The following is a 16373-nucleotide window of genomic DNA, read 5'->3' on the forward strand; positions in this document are numbered from 1 at the left end:
TAGTGACTACGTGGTATTTACTGTACCAGCGTTAAGCGACACCAACAAGCTCTGCTCTGGCGGGGCACCCTGGCATCCTCAAAGTGCAGGGTCCTCTAACTTTACGATGAGAAACCATCAAGCATCTCCATTCCTATCCCAGCACGTGCGTGGCCACAATTCTAGCTTCTCTGCCCGTGTGTCCAGGCCATGCAGGGGCCCAGGGCTGCGTGTCCTCACCGAGTATAGGCGCTGCACCCAGGCCCAACCCAACACGGCCTCCGCATCTGCTTCCTGCAGACAGACCGCCTCCTCAGTCCCTCGGGGGCTGACACCCAGTGACCCTTCCCAGCAGCCTGGCCAGCGTCAGAACTGCTGGCAGAAGTCTGGAGTGCAGATGGGCCACCAGTGTGCTGGGATCCCCCTGGGGACGCTAACAGCCCTGAGAGCAGAGTGGCCTCGGGAGCCGAGGCTCCAGGTGTGAGCTGCGCCATCACCAGCTCTGCAGCCTTAACGAGGACACAAGCGCGTGGCCTCGGGAGCAGGGAAGCAGCAGACCCTGGGTGCCAGCCAGCCCTGCGGCTCGTGACGGTGCTCTGTGCACTGGCGCTGTGGCCCGCTTATCTGCTCAACCAGGTCACAGGCCTGTTGTCACTCATTTTGTTCAGTCTCCAGAGCCAGCCACACCCCCACTGGCACTGGGGCACACTGGCTGCCAGGCCCACTTGTGCTGTCACCATCCCGAGGGGGGTACTTGCTGGCAACACAGCAACAGGAAGGGCCCAAGTGCTCTTCTGGGCACCTTCCTCTGCCCTCACCCCAGGACCACAGGCTGCATGGGATCTCAAAGCCTGGTGCCTCTGGAAGGTTACTCAGGCATTCAAGTGCAAGGCTACAGTTCTGGGTTTTTAGGCAAAGACCCAGAACTCTTCCAAACCCTGGCACAGCCAGAGAAAGGTCAGAGCAAGACCCCAAATCAGAACAGCTGACCGGTGTTGCGCACCCCTACGCCCATCACACTATCACGCTGTCACCAGGCCCACGTTTATCCTCTCTCAGTTAAAGGCACAAAATCACCAGAACTCTGTAGGCCCCGGTGTTTGCACAGTGCCTGGATGATGTCAGATCTCTCACGCTCCAATGTCACAGGAAGGTGGAAATCCCAACCCCGACCACAGTAAAAACCCCCTACCAATTCCTAAAATTGCCCAGAAAATAAAAATGCTATTCTACTTGTTTGTCAGTGGTTATGAAGTCCTTAAAACGCTGCTGGACTCTACACGGGTGGTGCAAACATGCACCGCCCGGTGAGTGGGCGGCGGGTGATTTGGCCGTCCCGCGCTCAGGCCCTGAGGATGCGGAGGCATGAGCTTGTTCCCCCGGGCATCCCCACGCGCCTCCGGCCCCTCACTCCTCACCCAGCCCCGGGTGGGCGTCATGGCCACCGCACCCTGCAAGGAGGATGAGGTGACCCCAGCACGTCCGAAGCCACAAGGGCCAGATGGATGACAGCCAAGTCAGAGCTTCACACAAACCGACAGAGAGAAAGGAGAGGAAAGAGCAGCTGGGAAGGGGGCAGGAAGCCACTGGGTACGTACCTCCTAACGCAGGACAAGCAGGGACAGCCCGTCACAGAACAGAAAGGTGGGAGCCACAAGCAGAAGGAAAACAACAAGAAGGCACATTTAAACCACTCATCAAAAATCAGCCACACCAAACCAAGAGAGGCGGCAGGTTCCGGGGTGGCGGCACCTGCCTCTGGTACAGAAACTGCCGTGGGCTTATCTGGACACTAGGGGGCGCCGTTTGCTGGGACGGGCACTGCGTGCGGCCCCGGCAGAATGGCCTCGTTCGGCAGGGCGCGTGGGATGCTCCGTGGAGCGTTCGTGCCTCCGGTCGGGGAGGCGCTGGAGGCACCGCGGGGGCTGCTGCCGCGGGAGGAGGGGCCTCGGCTCGGTCCCGCCCCCAGCGCCGCTCACCCAGCTTCAGGAGCCAGCCCTCCCGGTCCGGGTTGAAGAACGTGTGCGTCAGGTCGTTGCCATCGTCCTCGGGAATCTTGAACGGCTCGTTCTTGATGCTCTCGTACAGGTTCTGCGAGGAGGGAAGGCGGCGGGCGCGGGGACTCAGGCGGAGGAGGAACGGCCGTCCCCGCGTCGCCCCCCCAACACGGGGCCCAGGGACCCTGTGAAGACGCCGTGAAACAAACGGCCTGGCGCCGCTGCCCTTGAGCTGAGCCTGACGCTCCTGAGCACAGAGATCGCGGACGGGGGACGCGGGGGCTCACCCGCAGCAGCTCCTCAGGGAGGTCCCCGCCCTCGTTGATGCCACGGTTCATGGTGACAAAGCGCTCGGCTGTGGGCTTGTCGCGCACGTTGTGGTTGTGAAGGCTGGTGTTGAGCATGATGATGGCGAAGGACAGCACGTAGCACGTGTCTGGGGGGAGTCAGGGCCGCGGGGCGTCAGCGCTGGCCCAGCGCGCTCCGCCCCTGCGTGTGCCCGGCGCCCGCAGCCCGTGCTCACCCGTGGACTGGAAGACGCCGGGGTTGCACAGGCAGTAGCGAGCCGCGAACGCTTCCATCATGCGGTCGATCTTCTGCGCCTCGCCCGGGAGTCTGAAGCTCCACAGGAACTGCCTGCAGGGGGACGAGAACCAGGGATGGGCATGCGCGTCTCCACGGCCCGGCTGGGCGGCGCCTCCGTGCCTAGAGGCCCTGGCCGGGGCTGCGGGCGGAGCGCGGGGACCCACGGGACACAGTGGCACGGCCGCTGTCTGTGCTCCGCCACCCACTTGTGGGAGAGAGTCGGGAGCCCCCGCGGCTCCGGGCCAGACACTGACCCAGAGGAACAGAATCCACGTGGATGCACCCCAGGCTCGCCAAGCCTGCACCTCCCCGTGACACCGTTTTCAAACACTGAATCTAAAACTCCTGAACCACGGCTGCAGGATTGGAACCCGCCAGTGTGTCCTTCAGCTGAGGCCAGGGGCTGAGCCCAGAGGCGCGAGTGTCAGACAGCAACACGGCTGCCACCTTGGTCCACAGGTGGGGGAACCACGAAGGGGGCCACGAAGAAACAGGCTCGAGCTGGGGCGGAGCACAGAAGAGAAGGGCCAGACCAGGACCAGCCAAGGCCGTCGGGCACACTGGGGCCAGGGGTGGCCTCCGATGGCAGGAAACCCACACCCTCCCAGGCACACGCCGGGTGTCCACACGGTTGCTGTTCAAGGCCAAATGTGGCGTAAAGTGGGCCTGTGCCCGGGCGGCACTGAAACCACGCGCAGAAGTGGGAAGGAGGCACGCCCACAACTGTCAAATATCACACAAAATGAAAAAGCAAAGCAACTATGAATGGAACGCAGGACCAGCGGCCACAAGGAGGCAGGCGTGGCCCGACACCCCCACCTCCCTCCCCTCCCCAGCCCTCCTTCCCCCTCCCCAACCCTCCTTCCCCTCCCCCACCCTCCCTCCCCTCCCCCCTCCCCCTCCTCCACCCACCCTCCCCCTCCCCCTCCCCCCCAACCAGGCTGCAGGTCTGCAGAGGCCCTTCGCTTGCCAGTGGGTCACCCGGCACCTATGGGCCACGCGCCCTCCCTCTGCGCAAGAGCAGGTGATGAAACACTCACCTTAAGGCTTGTACAAGGTTGAGATCAGCAAACTCGTGGAGTTCCACAAAAGCTTGAAGAACTTTAATGTTAAATTCATCCCTAGTAAAGAAAATGTATTTTACAGCCTCACTGCATGTTATTTCAATAATTTTAAACGACACTTCCTAAAGTAAGTTTTCATGGTTTTTATCATCACATGACTAAAAGATCAGGTATTTTTCACTGAGCGTTTGTTTTCAGGCTGAAAACAAAGGAGACCCAGTAGGATATTAAGCGTTTACTTCACAATCAGTACGAGTTAGGGTAAGACCCCAAATACAAGCCTGATGGCCAACGTTCCGGGTTCCCTGCACTGAGCTGTAAGGCACCGACCCAGGTGCTTGGTACAGATTCTCAACCTCCAAAACCACCAAGAAGCAGGTGCTAATCTCTCCAGAGCTCTCGTTCCCACCTCCCAGGTGGGATTTTGAAGCTCAGAGAAAGGAAGCAACTCCTCCAGGGTCATAAGGCAGAAAGCACAGTCCTGGACCCAGAAAGGAAGGTTTGGAAGAGAAGTAATGCCTTACATTAATAACTAGCTTTTAAAAACTAAACTTGGCATGAGAACACAGTAAAAAAGATAAAGTTTTATGACAAAAAAAACTGAAATGACATAACAGCGACAGCTCAATACACTGGCATTTTAACTCCAAGCTGCTCCCACAGGCCCTGGTCTGGAGGAGCAGTAAGGACACCCCAGCCAGCAGAATGCCAGGGTAGCACCTAACCCAGGCTGCAAAGGGCTGGCTTACAGGTGTGGGCCACTGACCATGGGGACACCTGTAACTCGCTCTCCCGGGAGAGCAGACCAGGCCTCACCTGAAGATGCTCACCTCCACAGGTGCAGGCCCATGACCTGTCAACAGCAAGGAACGGCTGCAGCTCAGCACCCCTGTGACTGCGACGACACCACCCACCCGAGGGCTAAGGATGGCACCCAAGGTGGGAAGAGGCCCCGGCACAAAGTATGTGCTGCAACTTCACCCCCTCCTTTTTCTTTGAGATGAGCTGGTGGCAGGTGTGGGGCTGCTGCCTGAGGGCCCTGGGGCTCCAAGCCCTGGGTGTGCAGAAGGGGGTGCGGACGGGACCCTCCCGGGAAGCAGTGAGCGCTCAGCCCGCTGGAAAGACTGGGTCTTGGGCCCTGGTTTGTCCAACACTGCACCCGTCAGCTGGTGTCCTGCTGAAAAGGCCGCGTGACTTCGTAAAGGGCACGCTTGGGGTGGGTGTGTATACATGTGCGTGTGTGCACGCAAGCGTGCTGAGCACCAGAGGAATGGCAGGCAGGCTGGGGTACAGATTTGTGCAGCAGGGACAGGCCTGTGACCCAGCACAGGGGTCTGTTCTGAAGTCCGTGTTAAAGGCAAGACGGCACACAGCAGGGTCCCGGAGCGCACGGAGCCCCGCCGTGAGGCCGCCACCTCCACCGGAGAGAAGGAGCGGGGGGTCCGGGCTCACAGGTGTTCAGTGCTCAGCTTGCAGCTAGTGTGAAGCCCCCCAAGGCCGGGGGGCTCCACCCATCCCCCACTGGAGGGCGGTGTCGGGGGCCTCAGTCCTGAGAATTAAATTCTACCTCCGCGCCAGTCCTCCAGGGACTGCCTGCAGGCCAGGCCGCTCTCCAGAGCTCTCCACCTGACCGTCCACCAGGCCTCGCAAGCTCCTCGGCCCCGATGCCCCACCTCCCAGGCGGCTCGGCCCACGGCCTGGAGCCTCTCACCACCGCATCACCCCTGCCAGACCTTCCCCCCGGCTGTCCCTGGACCTCAGAGCCAGAGCCTGAGTGCCTCTCACCTCCTGAGCAGCCACCAGCCTGGCCAGAGCCACCCTGCCCGCTCCCGCCTCCACTCTGCCGCTCGCTCCGCACGGGGGCACGGGGACCATCTGCTCCAGAGGGAACACACAGCCCTGCCCCTCCCCCACTGGGAGCCTTCCACACCCCCACTTCCCATCACCCTGAGCACATCCGCCCCTCCCCGCATCCCCACGCAGGTGCCCCCGCCCCAGTCGGACGCCCTGACCAGCCTCTCACACTGCTACCCACTCCCCCAGCTCTTCCGCGGTCCCTTTGCCCTGGTCACCTCTGACATCACATGTTTTCTTATTTAGTTTGCTTGTTACGTACTGTCTGTATTACTGCAGCCAACGCAGTTCCACAGCGGAGGTACCAACGCCACCCAAGTGCCTAGAACAGCACCTGGCACGGAGCCAGGACTTCATTTTTCTTTTTTTTTTTTTTTGGCTGCGTTGGGTCTTCATTGCTGTGCACGGCCTTTCTGCAGTTGCAGCGAATGGGTGCTACTCTTCATTGCGGTGGCTTTTCTTGTGGCACAGCACGAGCTCTAGGCATGCGGGCTTCAGTAGTTGCGGCATGCAGGCTTCAGGAGTTGTGGCTCGCGGGCTCTAGAGCACAGGCTCAGTAGTTCTGGCGCACGGGCTTAGTTGCTCTGTGGCATGTGAGATCTTCCCAGACCGGGGCTCGAACCCGTGTGCCCTGCATCGGCAGGCAGATTCTTAACTACTGTGCCAGCAGGGAAGTCCCCATATTTTTGGACTAAAAATCTGCAGGCGCTGCCAGACCGTGCACTGTACTAACGTCATAGTTAATTCAATCTCCGTAGTCGCACACCTGCCAGAGGACGCCGGGGAGTCACTCAGACTCTGGCCCTCCTAGCACGTCGTCCTGTGCTAGGTGCCCGTTAGACTCGGTGCCTGAACTCCTAGAAGACTCTTCCATTTCTTTAAAAAACAGCTTTGTCGAAACATAATTCACAATCTCTATAGTTCACCCATTTCAAGTGTATCATTCAACAGTTTTTAGCATACTTAGTATATCACAGATCTGTGCAACCATCGCCACGAGCAATTCTGGCACATTTTCATTCCCCCAGAAAGAACGCCCACACCTCAGCCATCGCCTCCCCATCCTCACAGTGCCCCAGCGCCAGGCAACCCCTCTGTTTCCTGTCTCTATAAATCTGCCAGTTCTGAGCATTTCATATAAAATGTATTCCTCGTTGCAGTGAACATCATGGCCTTTTGTGACTGACTTCTTTTCCTATCACAATGTTTTCAATGTTTTAAATCCACGCTGTAGCATGTGTATCAATACTTCCTTTCTTCTTCACGCCCAATAACATTGCATCGTACGGAGAGACATTTTCTTTATCCATTCGTCAGCTGCTGGACATTTGAGTTGTTTCCACTTTGGGGCTGCAATGTGGCTGTGAACACTGGTGCACAAGTTTTTGTGCATACAAGTTTTTTTTTTCCCCCTTGGGTTTGTAACTAGAGTAGAATTACTGGATCACATGGTAAGTTTACCATTTTGAAGAACTGCCAACTACTTTCCAAAGTGGCTGCACCATTTTTTATATAGCGGTGTATGAGGGTTCCAGTTTCTCCACATCCTCACCAACATTTATCATCTTCTTTAATTACAGCCACCCTAGTGGAGATGAAGTGCCGTCTCACTGTGGTTTTGAGCTGCATTTCCCTGATGACTAATGATGTTGAGCATCTCATCATACGCTTATTGGCCTTATCATATGCCTATGTATATATCCTCTTTGGATGAATGTCTATTCAGATCCTTGGCCCATTTTATAATTATTTGCCTTTTTATTACTGAGTTGTAAGAATTCTTTTTATATACTAGATACAAGTCTTCATCACATTTATATATGACTTGCAAATATTTTCTATTCTCTGGGTTGTCTTCTTCCTTTCTTGAGGACGTCCTCTGAAGCACAGATGTTTTGAAATTTGATGATTCTACTTTCTTCTTTTGCTGTCATACCTAAGAAACCCTTGCCTAATCCAAGGTCACAGAGATTTACCCCTGTGTTTTCTTCTCAGTGTTTTATAGTTTTAGTGCTTATACTTAGGTCTTTGACCCACTTTAATTTCTGTATATGGTGAGTGACCCACTGACACTCTTTTGCAGGTGGCTGTCCAACGGTCCCCACACCACTTGCTGAAAGGACCATTCATTCCCCCGCTGAATTATGTTGGCCCCTCAGCTGATGTATATATGAGGGTTTATTTCTGGATTCTCAAATTCTATTCCATGGCCTTTCCTTCTACTCTTATGCCAATGCCACACTGTCTTGATTAGTGTAGCCTTAGTCTGTTTTGTAATTGGGAAGTGTTAAGTTCTCCAACTTTGTTCTTTTTTTTCCAAGACAGTTGTGGCTATTCTGGGTCCCCTGAATTTCTACATGAATTATGGGATGAGCTCGTCAACTTCTACAAAGAAGTTAGCTCAGATTTTGCTAGGGAGTACATTAAATTTGTTTAGTTTGTTTTTAATTTAAAAAATTTTTTTTAGTTAATTATTTTTTCACTGCGTTGGGTCTTTGTTGCTGCACACAGGCTTTCTCTCGTTGCAGCGAGCAGAGGCCACTCCTCATTGCAGTGCACGGGCTTCTCATTGTGGAGGCTTCTCTTGTTGTGGAGCACGGGCTCTAGGCGCGCGGGCTTCAGTAGTTGTGGCACGCGGGCTCAGCAGTTGTGGCTCACGGGCTCTAGAGCACAGGCTCAGTAGTTGTGGTGCACAGGCTTAGTTGCTCCGTGGCATGTGGGATCTTCCCAGACCAGGGCTCGAACCTGTGTCCCCTGCATTGGCAGGCGGATTCCCAACCACTGCGCCACCAGAGAAGTCCCATGTTAAATTTGTTTATCAATGTGGAAGGTACTGCCATTTTTGCGATATTTAAGTCTTCTAATCCATGAACATGGATGTCTTTCCACTTATTTGGATCTTTTAATTTTTTTTCAATAATACGTTACAGTTTTCAGAGTAAAAATTTCGTTCTTTTGTTAAAATTTATTCTTAAGTGTCTTATTCTTTTTAATGCTACTGTAAATGGAGCTGTTTTCTTATAATATCCTTTTTAGCATTTTCAATGCTACTGTATAGACATATGAGTGAAACTGTATATTGATCTGATACCTTGCAACATTACTGAAATTATTAGTTCTAATAGTTTGTTAGTGATTCCCCAGGATTTTCTATATGCCAGATTATGTTATTTGCAAATAGAAATGGTTTTAATTCTTCCTTTACAAATTAGATGCCTTTACTTTCATTTTCCTGCCTAATTGCCTTGGCTCAAACTGCCAGTGCCAAGCTGAATGGAAGTGCTGAGAACAGTCTTGAACTTAAGGGGGAAGCACGAAGCTGTGGGTTTTCACAGGTGCCCCCTATAATGTTGAGGAAGTTCCCTTCTTTTCCTAGTTTGAGTGTTTTTATTATGAAGCAGTAAATGTTGTCAAACGCTCTTCCTAAATCTACTGGGATGATCGTGTGGGTTTGGCTCTTTATTCTATTGATATGGCATCTATTGATAACTGATCTGCGTATGTTGACCTAACCTGGCATTCGTAAGATAATGAATACAGTTGACCCTTGAACAACATGGGGGTTAGGGGCAGCGACCCTCCACTCAGTTGAAGATGTGTGTGAACTTACACAGCCCTCTACAGACGGGGCTCCTCCATCTCCACGGCTCTGCATCCGCAGACTCAACCAACTGTGGATCACGCAGTTCTGTGGTATTTACTACTGAAAAAGATCCACATACAAGTCAACCTGCACAGTTCAAACCCGTGTTGTTCAAGGGTTCTGGTGCATAATCCTTCTTCGATATTGCTGGATTTGATTTGTTAGTATTTAGCTGAGGATTTTTGCTTCTACAGTCATAAATGATATTGGTCTGTAGACTTCTTTTATTGAGATGTCTTTGATTTTGGTATCAGGTAGCACTGGCCTCACAGAGTGAGCTGGGAAGTGTTCTGCTTTTCACTTCTGATCAAGTATTTTTCGTGAAAAGCTCGAAACAGAAACCACGCTGGCTGAGCGACTACTGGCCTGTTTAAAAACACCGCTGTCTGCTCCTTGCCCAAGTTTATTCTGACACATTCAGGGGATGCGCTGCCTGAGGACTCCTGCCCTGCCCTCTGCTAAGCAGAGTCAGTGGACTTTTAGGTGGAGACGGTCGAGAAGGTAAGCCTGACTGGCCGCTCTCCATTGAAAAAATAACAACCTTCTACCTCTACTCATACCCCCAACTAACAGGGGAAAGGCGACAGCTGAGAGATCCGGGTATTTCTGTGCAAAGCAACCAAAGACGCTTTCCGAGGCAAGGAGCGAGAGGCAGTGGCATTCTTGGTTCTGTCCTGGCTTCCTGAATGAGCAGAGGATTCCAGAGGAACGGCGACCCCGCCCAGCCCCAGGACACCCACCCCTCTCTGCTCACAAGGGCACAGGGGAGGATGTGGCTGCGCTGGACTCGCTCGGCCAGCACAGCCACCCCCAGAGCCCACGTGATAGACCCTGATGCAAGGGTCGGCCCGGGTGGGCGGGCTGCCCCCTGCCCTTGAACTCACCTTTCACCCAGGTAGTCCCCGATCACGGTCTTATTCAGGCCTTCCCCTTTATACAAGAACTGGGCCACGTCCTCCGGGGAGCACTGCAGCAGGTCGTTCTCTATTAGAAACTGAATTCCCTGAATAGGAGCGTAAAAAGGAAGCACCGGTTAGGAGGGTCACCAGACTCGTATTTCAAAGATAAATACATTTAGTGTCATGACCTTACTGGTTTGGACACGGCAAAACTAATACAAGAGCACGATGGGATTCTCACATCACCATAACACATTTTACCCATCAGAGAAAAGCACTTCCACGCCTCCTGGCAAATGCACAGGCTAAGAGACGAACAAGTTACTGACAAGTAACAAACAAGTAACAAGACAAACAAGTCACCAACAAGTTACAGTTCTAAGTGTTATTAGAGATCATAAAAGCAGAAGGAACAATGACACCGAATTTCCCCGGCTGAGGAAGATGATCTGTGCCGTGTGCGACAGGAACACATCGTCGTACATGGTTGACCGACCCAACACCCATCCCAAGCCCCGCTTCCCAGACTCCCCTGCAACCAGAAATGACCTTGTGAACAGATCTGGTTAAACGGACAGAGATGAAGCCTGTGAGGAGGACCCAGGAAAGTTGCTCCTTCCCTGATAAAAGGGGACCTGTCAGCTCTTTCCTCCTCCCTCCTGCCCTGAATGCAGATGTGATGGCAGGAGCCCTGGCAGCCGGCATACAGGGAAAGGCTGGGGAGAACACAGGACCCCAGTCCTGCCACCCGGGAACCACTCGACGCCCTGCGGCCCTCTGCCGTGAGAAGACAGCCCGCTGCATAAGCTGTCTTCACGGATGTGCTGCCACCTGTGGCTGAACAGGAAACCAGTCACCATGCCACTGAGCTCACAGCAGCCAAATCCACACCCATGGAAGGACCTACGGAGACCAGCCCAACAGTCTCTATGAGCGGCTGCAGAGGGGCTGCAGGGCCCGAACTACCGGTTCTCTGTCTCACGGGAAGCCCTAATAATAGCAAAACTTTACCTCGGGCAGAGCTTCTGAGCTGGTTTCAAAATACACGTTGGACAGCTTGTAAGGGAAGAGGGAATTCTGCCCAGAAGCTGTTTCTACAAATGCAGCTAACAGCCTAAGGGCCCAAGACCAGGGATCTCTCATGCCCCATGAATCCATCTGAAGAGTCTATTCATTTTTTTAAACACATGAATGTCCACAGCAGCCTCATTCAGAATTTCTAAAAACTGGAAACAACCCAACAGTGGGTCAGTAAGAGAACCGACAAGAACACTGTAGCACATTCACATGATGGAAGACTATAGCACGAGATGGAATAAACAATAGCACAGATGAATCTACAGACGTGACATGGATAAAAGGACTCAGCATATTTTAATTCCACCTATGTAAATTTTTAAAAAGGCAACACTCATCTATGCTGATAGCGCAGAATTCACTCCCTAGGAGGAGATGCCAGGAAGGTGCCCTGTAATGTTCCACAGCTGCGTCTTGTTCTGGGTTGTGGTTACATGAGTATTTAAATTTGTTAAAATTCTTCAAGCTGTACATTTAAATTTTGTGCACCATGTTATTCTTCGAAAAAAAAAAAAGTTTACCAAAAAAAACCAGTAAGTCTGACAATCTTAAATTAACTGCCCTATATTTCTGGTGGGAGCTTAAGTGGGTACAGCCACCTGGGTATCATCTTCCAAATCTGAAGACACACACACACTGGAACAAAGCATTCTGATCCTAGGTGTGCAACTGTCCTCACCCAAATTCCGGAAAACAAGGCCTTGGACAAGGGCGGTGCTGGCGCTCCTTACTCAGGGGACACGATGCCACGCCCAGGTGCCCATGGAGCACGGCGAGGGGAGACTGCAGGGCTGGGGATGCCCTCAGGGCTCCGTGACGGAGGGGAGCTCTGGGGGGCTGGGCAGAGGTTCCGAGTCTGACCTGAAAGCCCTGCCGAGAGGCCAGAGGCAGAGCTGCCCCCAGCTGCCTCGCTGGAGCCCATGGAGTCCTTGTCGTGAGGAGTCCCGGGCTGGCTGTGGGTGCAGACAGGAGACTCTGCCGCTCCCAACACCGTGGGGGCAGGGGAGAGGGCCTCCTAGGAGCCCGAGTCCGGGGACAAAGGGACCAGCAGAAGCAGAGGCTCCCTGGGGGATCGAGGCTCACATCGGGGTGACAGCCCTGGCCTGGTCTTTCATGACCACTTCGACTGTGATACCAGTGAGGGTGGTGGCCCAGCGGCCAGCCTCCCTTCTGCGGATGCTACTTGGCTGTGTGTCCTCAGTGGGGCCGAGGCTGCGAGAGGGTCTTGCATCCTTCCGACCCTGCTCTCTCCCGACCCTGCCGGCTGTCTGCAGTCATCCGACCAGCAATCTCTGCGGCCAAGGGGCCCCGGCAACCCCGTCAGCCTACGGCCCCCAGAATTGAACGGGCTGCGGATGAGGCTTTCCTGGACTCTTCCAGGTGCACACGACCTGCTCTAAAACCCAACGCTCCCCAGTCACTCGGAAACTTCTCCGAGAGGAAGTGCCATCTAACCACCTCCCAGGATCTGGGAAGGCAGACGGGCTCAGCACGAGGGGATCCCTTCTGTGCTTAAACGTCACATAAGGCAGGCAGAGGAGGCCCCGAGGGAAGCCTGAGCTCCCTGTGCAACAGACGGAGGCCCTCCCTGGTCATGGAAAACACGGAGCCACTGGCGTGAGCCCAGGCCACAGGCAGAGAGCGCAGCTGCGAAGGAGGAAGGGGCCGGCTGCACCCGGGAGGGGGTGCGGAGACAGCAGAGGAAGAGGCCTGCTCTCGGCCGAGGACACGCACCCCGTCCAGAGGGGAGGAGACGTCACACTCCGGGAGGGATGCAGCCCCGGGCAAGGGCGCTGGCAGCCCCCGGAGCTGCGACAGAGGCTGCAGCAGAGGCTCCCTTGGAGCCTCGGGAAGGAACAGGCCCCACCCACACCTGGATTCCGGGCTCCCGGGCTCCCGGGCTCCCGAACTGAGAGAGAATGAGTTTCCGTTGACTGAAGCCACCAAGGTTGTGGCAGTTTGTGACGGCAGCCCTAGAAAACGAATACATTAGGTAAACACTAATAATTCAGAAGTCCTATGTGATTGCTATTTTTAGTGGCGACTCTTAATTTTAACAAATTTTTAAACTTATATTCACCTACCAACATCCAGAAAACCTTAGCCAGCTTTTAATTTCCTTCCTTTCCTTCTTGCTACTTACATATTGAGATAACCTGGGACCTAACTTTTAAAAGTATTCTTACAACGATCACTCTGTAGACTTAACTGTAAGTGCTTCTGGTCTCTCTGCTCCTCTTTTTTTCAACCCCGCATCTCGCCCTTGGGCTCACCTCTGGATCAGAGACGTACTACTCCAACTACTCCATTTCTGGCACTCAGAGAAGGTCTTAGTGGTTAATTTAAATCACTTTTCCCCAGACTTCAGAAAACATGATTTCCCTTGACTCGGTGCTGCTGATGACGAGCTTGCTGTGATTTTGTTTCTTCGTAGAGAATCTGCTCTTTCCTTCCTGGAAATTTCGTACACTTCTCCTAATCCACAGGTTTCCTGATATCTTACTCAATATATCTATGCATATAGGTCTTTTAAGAAATGTATCCTGCTTAGCATTTGGTGAACCCTTTGAATTTGAGGAGTTGATCTTAATCTAGTTCTGAAATATTCCAATATTTTTTTGAAATATTTCCTCCACTCCAGTTTCTTTTTTTTTTAAGGTTTTTAAAATTTTTTTTTTTACTATTATTTTTTAAATTTATTTATTTGGCTGCCTTGGGCCTTTGTTGCTGCACACGGGCTTTCTCTAGTTGCGGCGAGCGGGGGCTACTCTTGGTTGCGGTGCGCGGGCTTCTCATTGTGGGGGCTGCTCTTGTTGCAGAGCACGGGCTCTAGGCACACGGGCCTCAGTAGTTGTGGCACACGGGCTCAGTAGTTGTGGCTCACAGGCTCAGTAGTTGTGGCTCAGGGGCTCTAGAGCGCAGGCTCAATAGTTGTGGCTCACAGGCTTAGTTGCTTCGCAGCATGTGGGATCTTCCCGGACCAGGGCTCGAACCCATGTCCCCTGCATTGGCAGGCGGATTCTTTTTTTTTTTTTTTTTATTTTTGGCTATGTTGGGTCTTCATTGCTGCCCGCGGGCTTTCTCTAGTTGCGGCGAGCGGGGGCTACTCTTCATTGCAGTGTGCGGGCTTCTCATTGCAGTGGCTTCTCTCATTGTGGAGCACGGGCTCTAGGCGCACGGGCTTCAGTAGTTGCAGCACGCGGGCTCAGTAGTTGTGGCTCACGGGCTCTAGAGCACAGGCTCAGTAGTTGTGGCACACGAGCTTAGTTGCTCCGCGGCATGTGGGATCTTCCCAGACCAGGGATCGAACCCGTGTCCCCTGCATTGGCAGGCAGATTCTCAACCACTGCGCCACCAGGGAAGCCCTGGCAGGCGGATTCCTAACCACTGTGCCACCAGGGAAGTCCCCACTCCATTTTCTTTTCTCTCCTTTGGGGACTTCTATTAAGCCACCTTTGAGCTGTCGGGCCTGTCATCCACGTCCCCTTGCAGTTCCGCGTGCAGCTACGGCGAGAATCACCCAGGTCCACCTTCGGCTCATGAATCAATCTGCAGCCGGGTCCTCTGTGGGTCCCAGCCCAGCCCTTAGGTTTTCACCTGATGCTGTTTTCACTTCCAAGGATCTTTCCCCCAACTCCCCACTTCTGTATCATGAAGAAGCAACGTCCTATCACGTCTCTTTGATGAGATTTATATAAAATACAAACACATGCATATGAATATCCGACTTTTAATGTTTCCTTCTGTTGTTTCTATGAGGTCTACTTCCTCCAGAGCCAGTTCATTTCTGTTGGTTGAGTCCATGTCTCTTTCGTGGTGTCCGTTTCCTCCCACTTCGCTGGTTCCTGGTTGGCTGTTCAAATTTGCATGGAGGATGCTCTGGGAGCTGGAACACAGTCTGTTTCCCACTTTCATGGCGGCTGCCTCCAGGGATTTAGCAGAGGGGCGGGTTACGCAGGCGGGGTGGGGGTGAGGGCTCGGCAGCTGGTCTCCGTCAGTGGGTGTTTCCCCCTTAGTGATGGCAGCCCCCAAAGATGTGGCCCCCTTTTCACGGACTAAGCGCCCCTCCGGCTTCTCCCACCTGGGGGCACACTCCACTGCTCGACACGAGGGGAAGGGTCTGATGCCCACCCTCACGATGGCCCGACACCCACACCTGCCTCTGAGCAGGCGGTAGCCCTGATGCTGCTCCCTTTCCTACAGCCTCCTCTCCCTTCCTTGTGCTTTGGGCAATTCTTCTTGTGTCTTTAAGGGATTCCTCAACTGCTAGGCCACCGAGTCCACTCCTGCTTGTTGCACATTTATGTATTATGTTTTTAAAGGCACTTCTAGGAAGTTGGGAATAAAAGCGAGAGTCTGCCGAGTGTTTTCAACTTCCTTGATCTCATAAACCGTCTCTCTTCTGTATTTATAAACCCAAGTGCTACTCCTGGGTATCCACGTACCCAAACAAGCCAAAGCTTCTTGCTCAGTGTGTTAGCGCTCTGGGACTTAAATCCTCCTCCTGGCCTGAAAGAACAAATCCACTGTGACAAGAGCCTCGCGTTTCACAACATCACGTGGTCTAATAGGGGCCTGGGCCACAGCGGAGATACAAGTTTGAATTGTGAGATCATCCAGTGCTGTTACAGACTGAACGCATGTGTCCCCTGAAAATGCCTACACTGAAGTCCTAATCCCCAATGTGATGGTATCAGGAGGTGGGCCCTCTGGGAGGTGATCTGGGTTCGATGAGGTCATCTGGGCAGAGCCCTGGGCTGATGGGATCAGTGTCCTTATAAGCAGAGATGCCGGCGAGCCTGCCCCCTCCCTGCCATGTGAGGACACAGCTCCTGGACAGCCGTCTGCAAGCCAGGGAGAGGGTCCTCACCAGAACCTCACCATAATCTTGGACGTCCAGCCTCCAGAACTGTGAGCAAAATTAATCTGTGGCTTAAGGCACCCAGTGTACAGTATTTTGTTATGGCGGCTGGCGTTGACTGCAAGTGCTGAAAACCAAGTCTACAAAACCAGAGAATTTTGATAATTATTCCCAGAAAAAGCAAACATGCAGACTAAATGTGTCAAGTGCTTTTATCGCACAACGTAATTACAAGTAAGTTGTCAAATGGAACCAAGGATTAATATTTCAAAAACTCTTTTAGGTGAATAGTAACACAAGACGAAGCCTGTGGTGCAATGCGCCGCAGCCCAGGCACAGCAGATGAAACGCCCATGTCCAAGACGGGTCAGCAGATACCACAGGGCTGGCCAGGGGCCTGGGCCGCCTAGGCTG

General features: G+C 53.4%; 1 protein-coding gene across 2 annotated transcripts in view; it reads right to left on the reverse strand.

Annotated features, from left to right (window-relative positions):
- The window catches only part of CYTH3 (cytohesin 3), a 92350-nt gene that overhangs the window by 5411 nt on the left and 70566 nt on the right, over positions 1-16373 (reverse strand). For both annotated transcript variants that reach the window (XM_081256675.1, XM_081256674.1), the window contains exons 5-9: positions 10007-10125; positions 3602-3682; positions 2500-2612; positions 2264-2412; positions 1959-2070 (exon numbers count right to left, since the gene is read on the reverse strand). In XM_081256675.1, coding sequence (XP_081112801.1) covers positions 1959-2070; positions 2264-2412; positions 2500-2612; positions 3602-3682; positions 10007-10125 — 574 coding nt within the window. The remainder of the gene's footprint in view (positions 1-1958; positions 2071-2263; positions 2413-2499; positions 2613-3601; positions 3683-10006; positions 10126-16373) is intronic.

Source organism: Mesoplodon bidens (assembly GCF_964165515.1).
Source record: "Mesoplodon bidens genome assembly, chromosome: 15".
NCBI lineage: Eukaryota > Metazoa > Chordata > Mammalia > Artiodactyla > Ziphiidae > Mesoplodon > Mesoplodon bidens.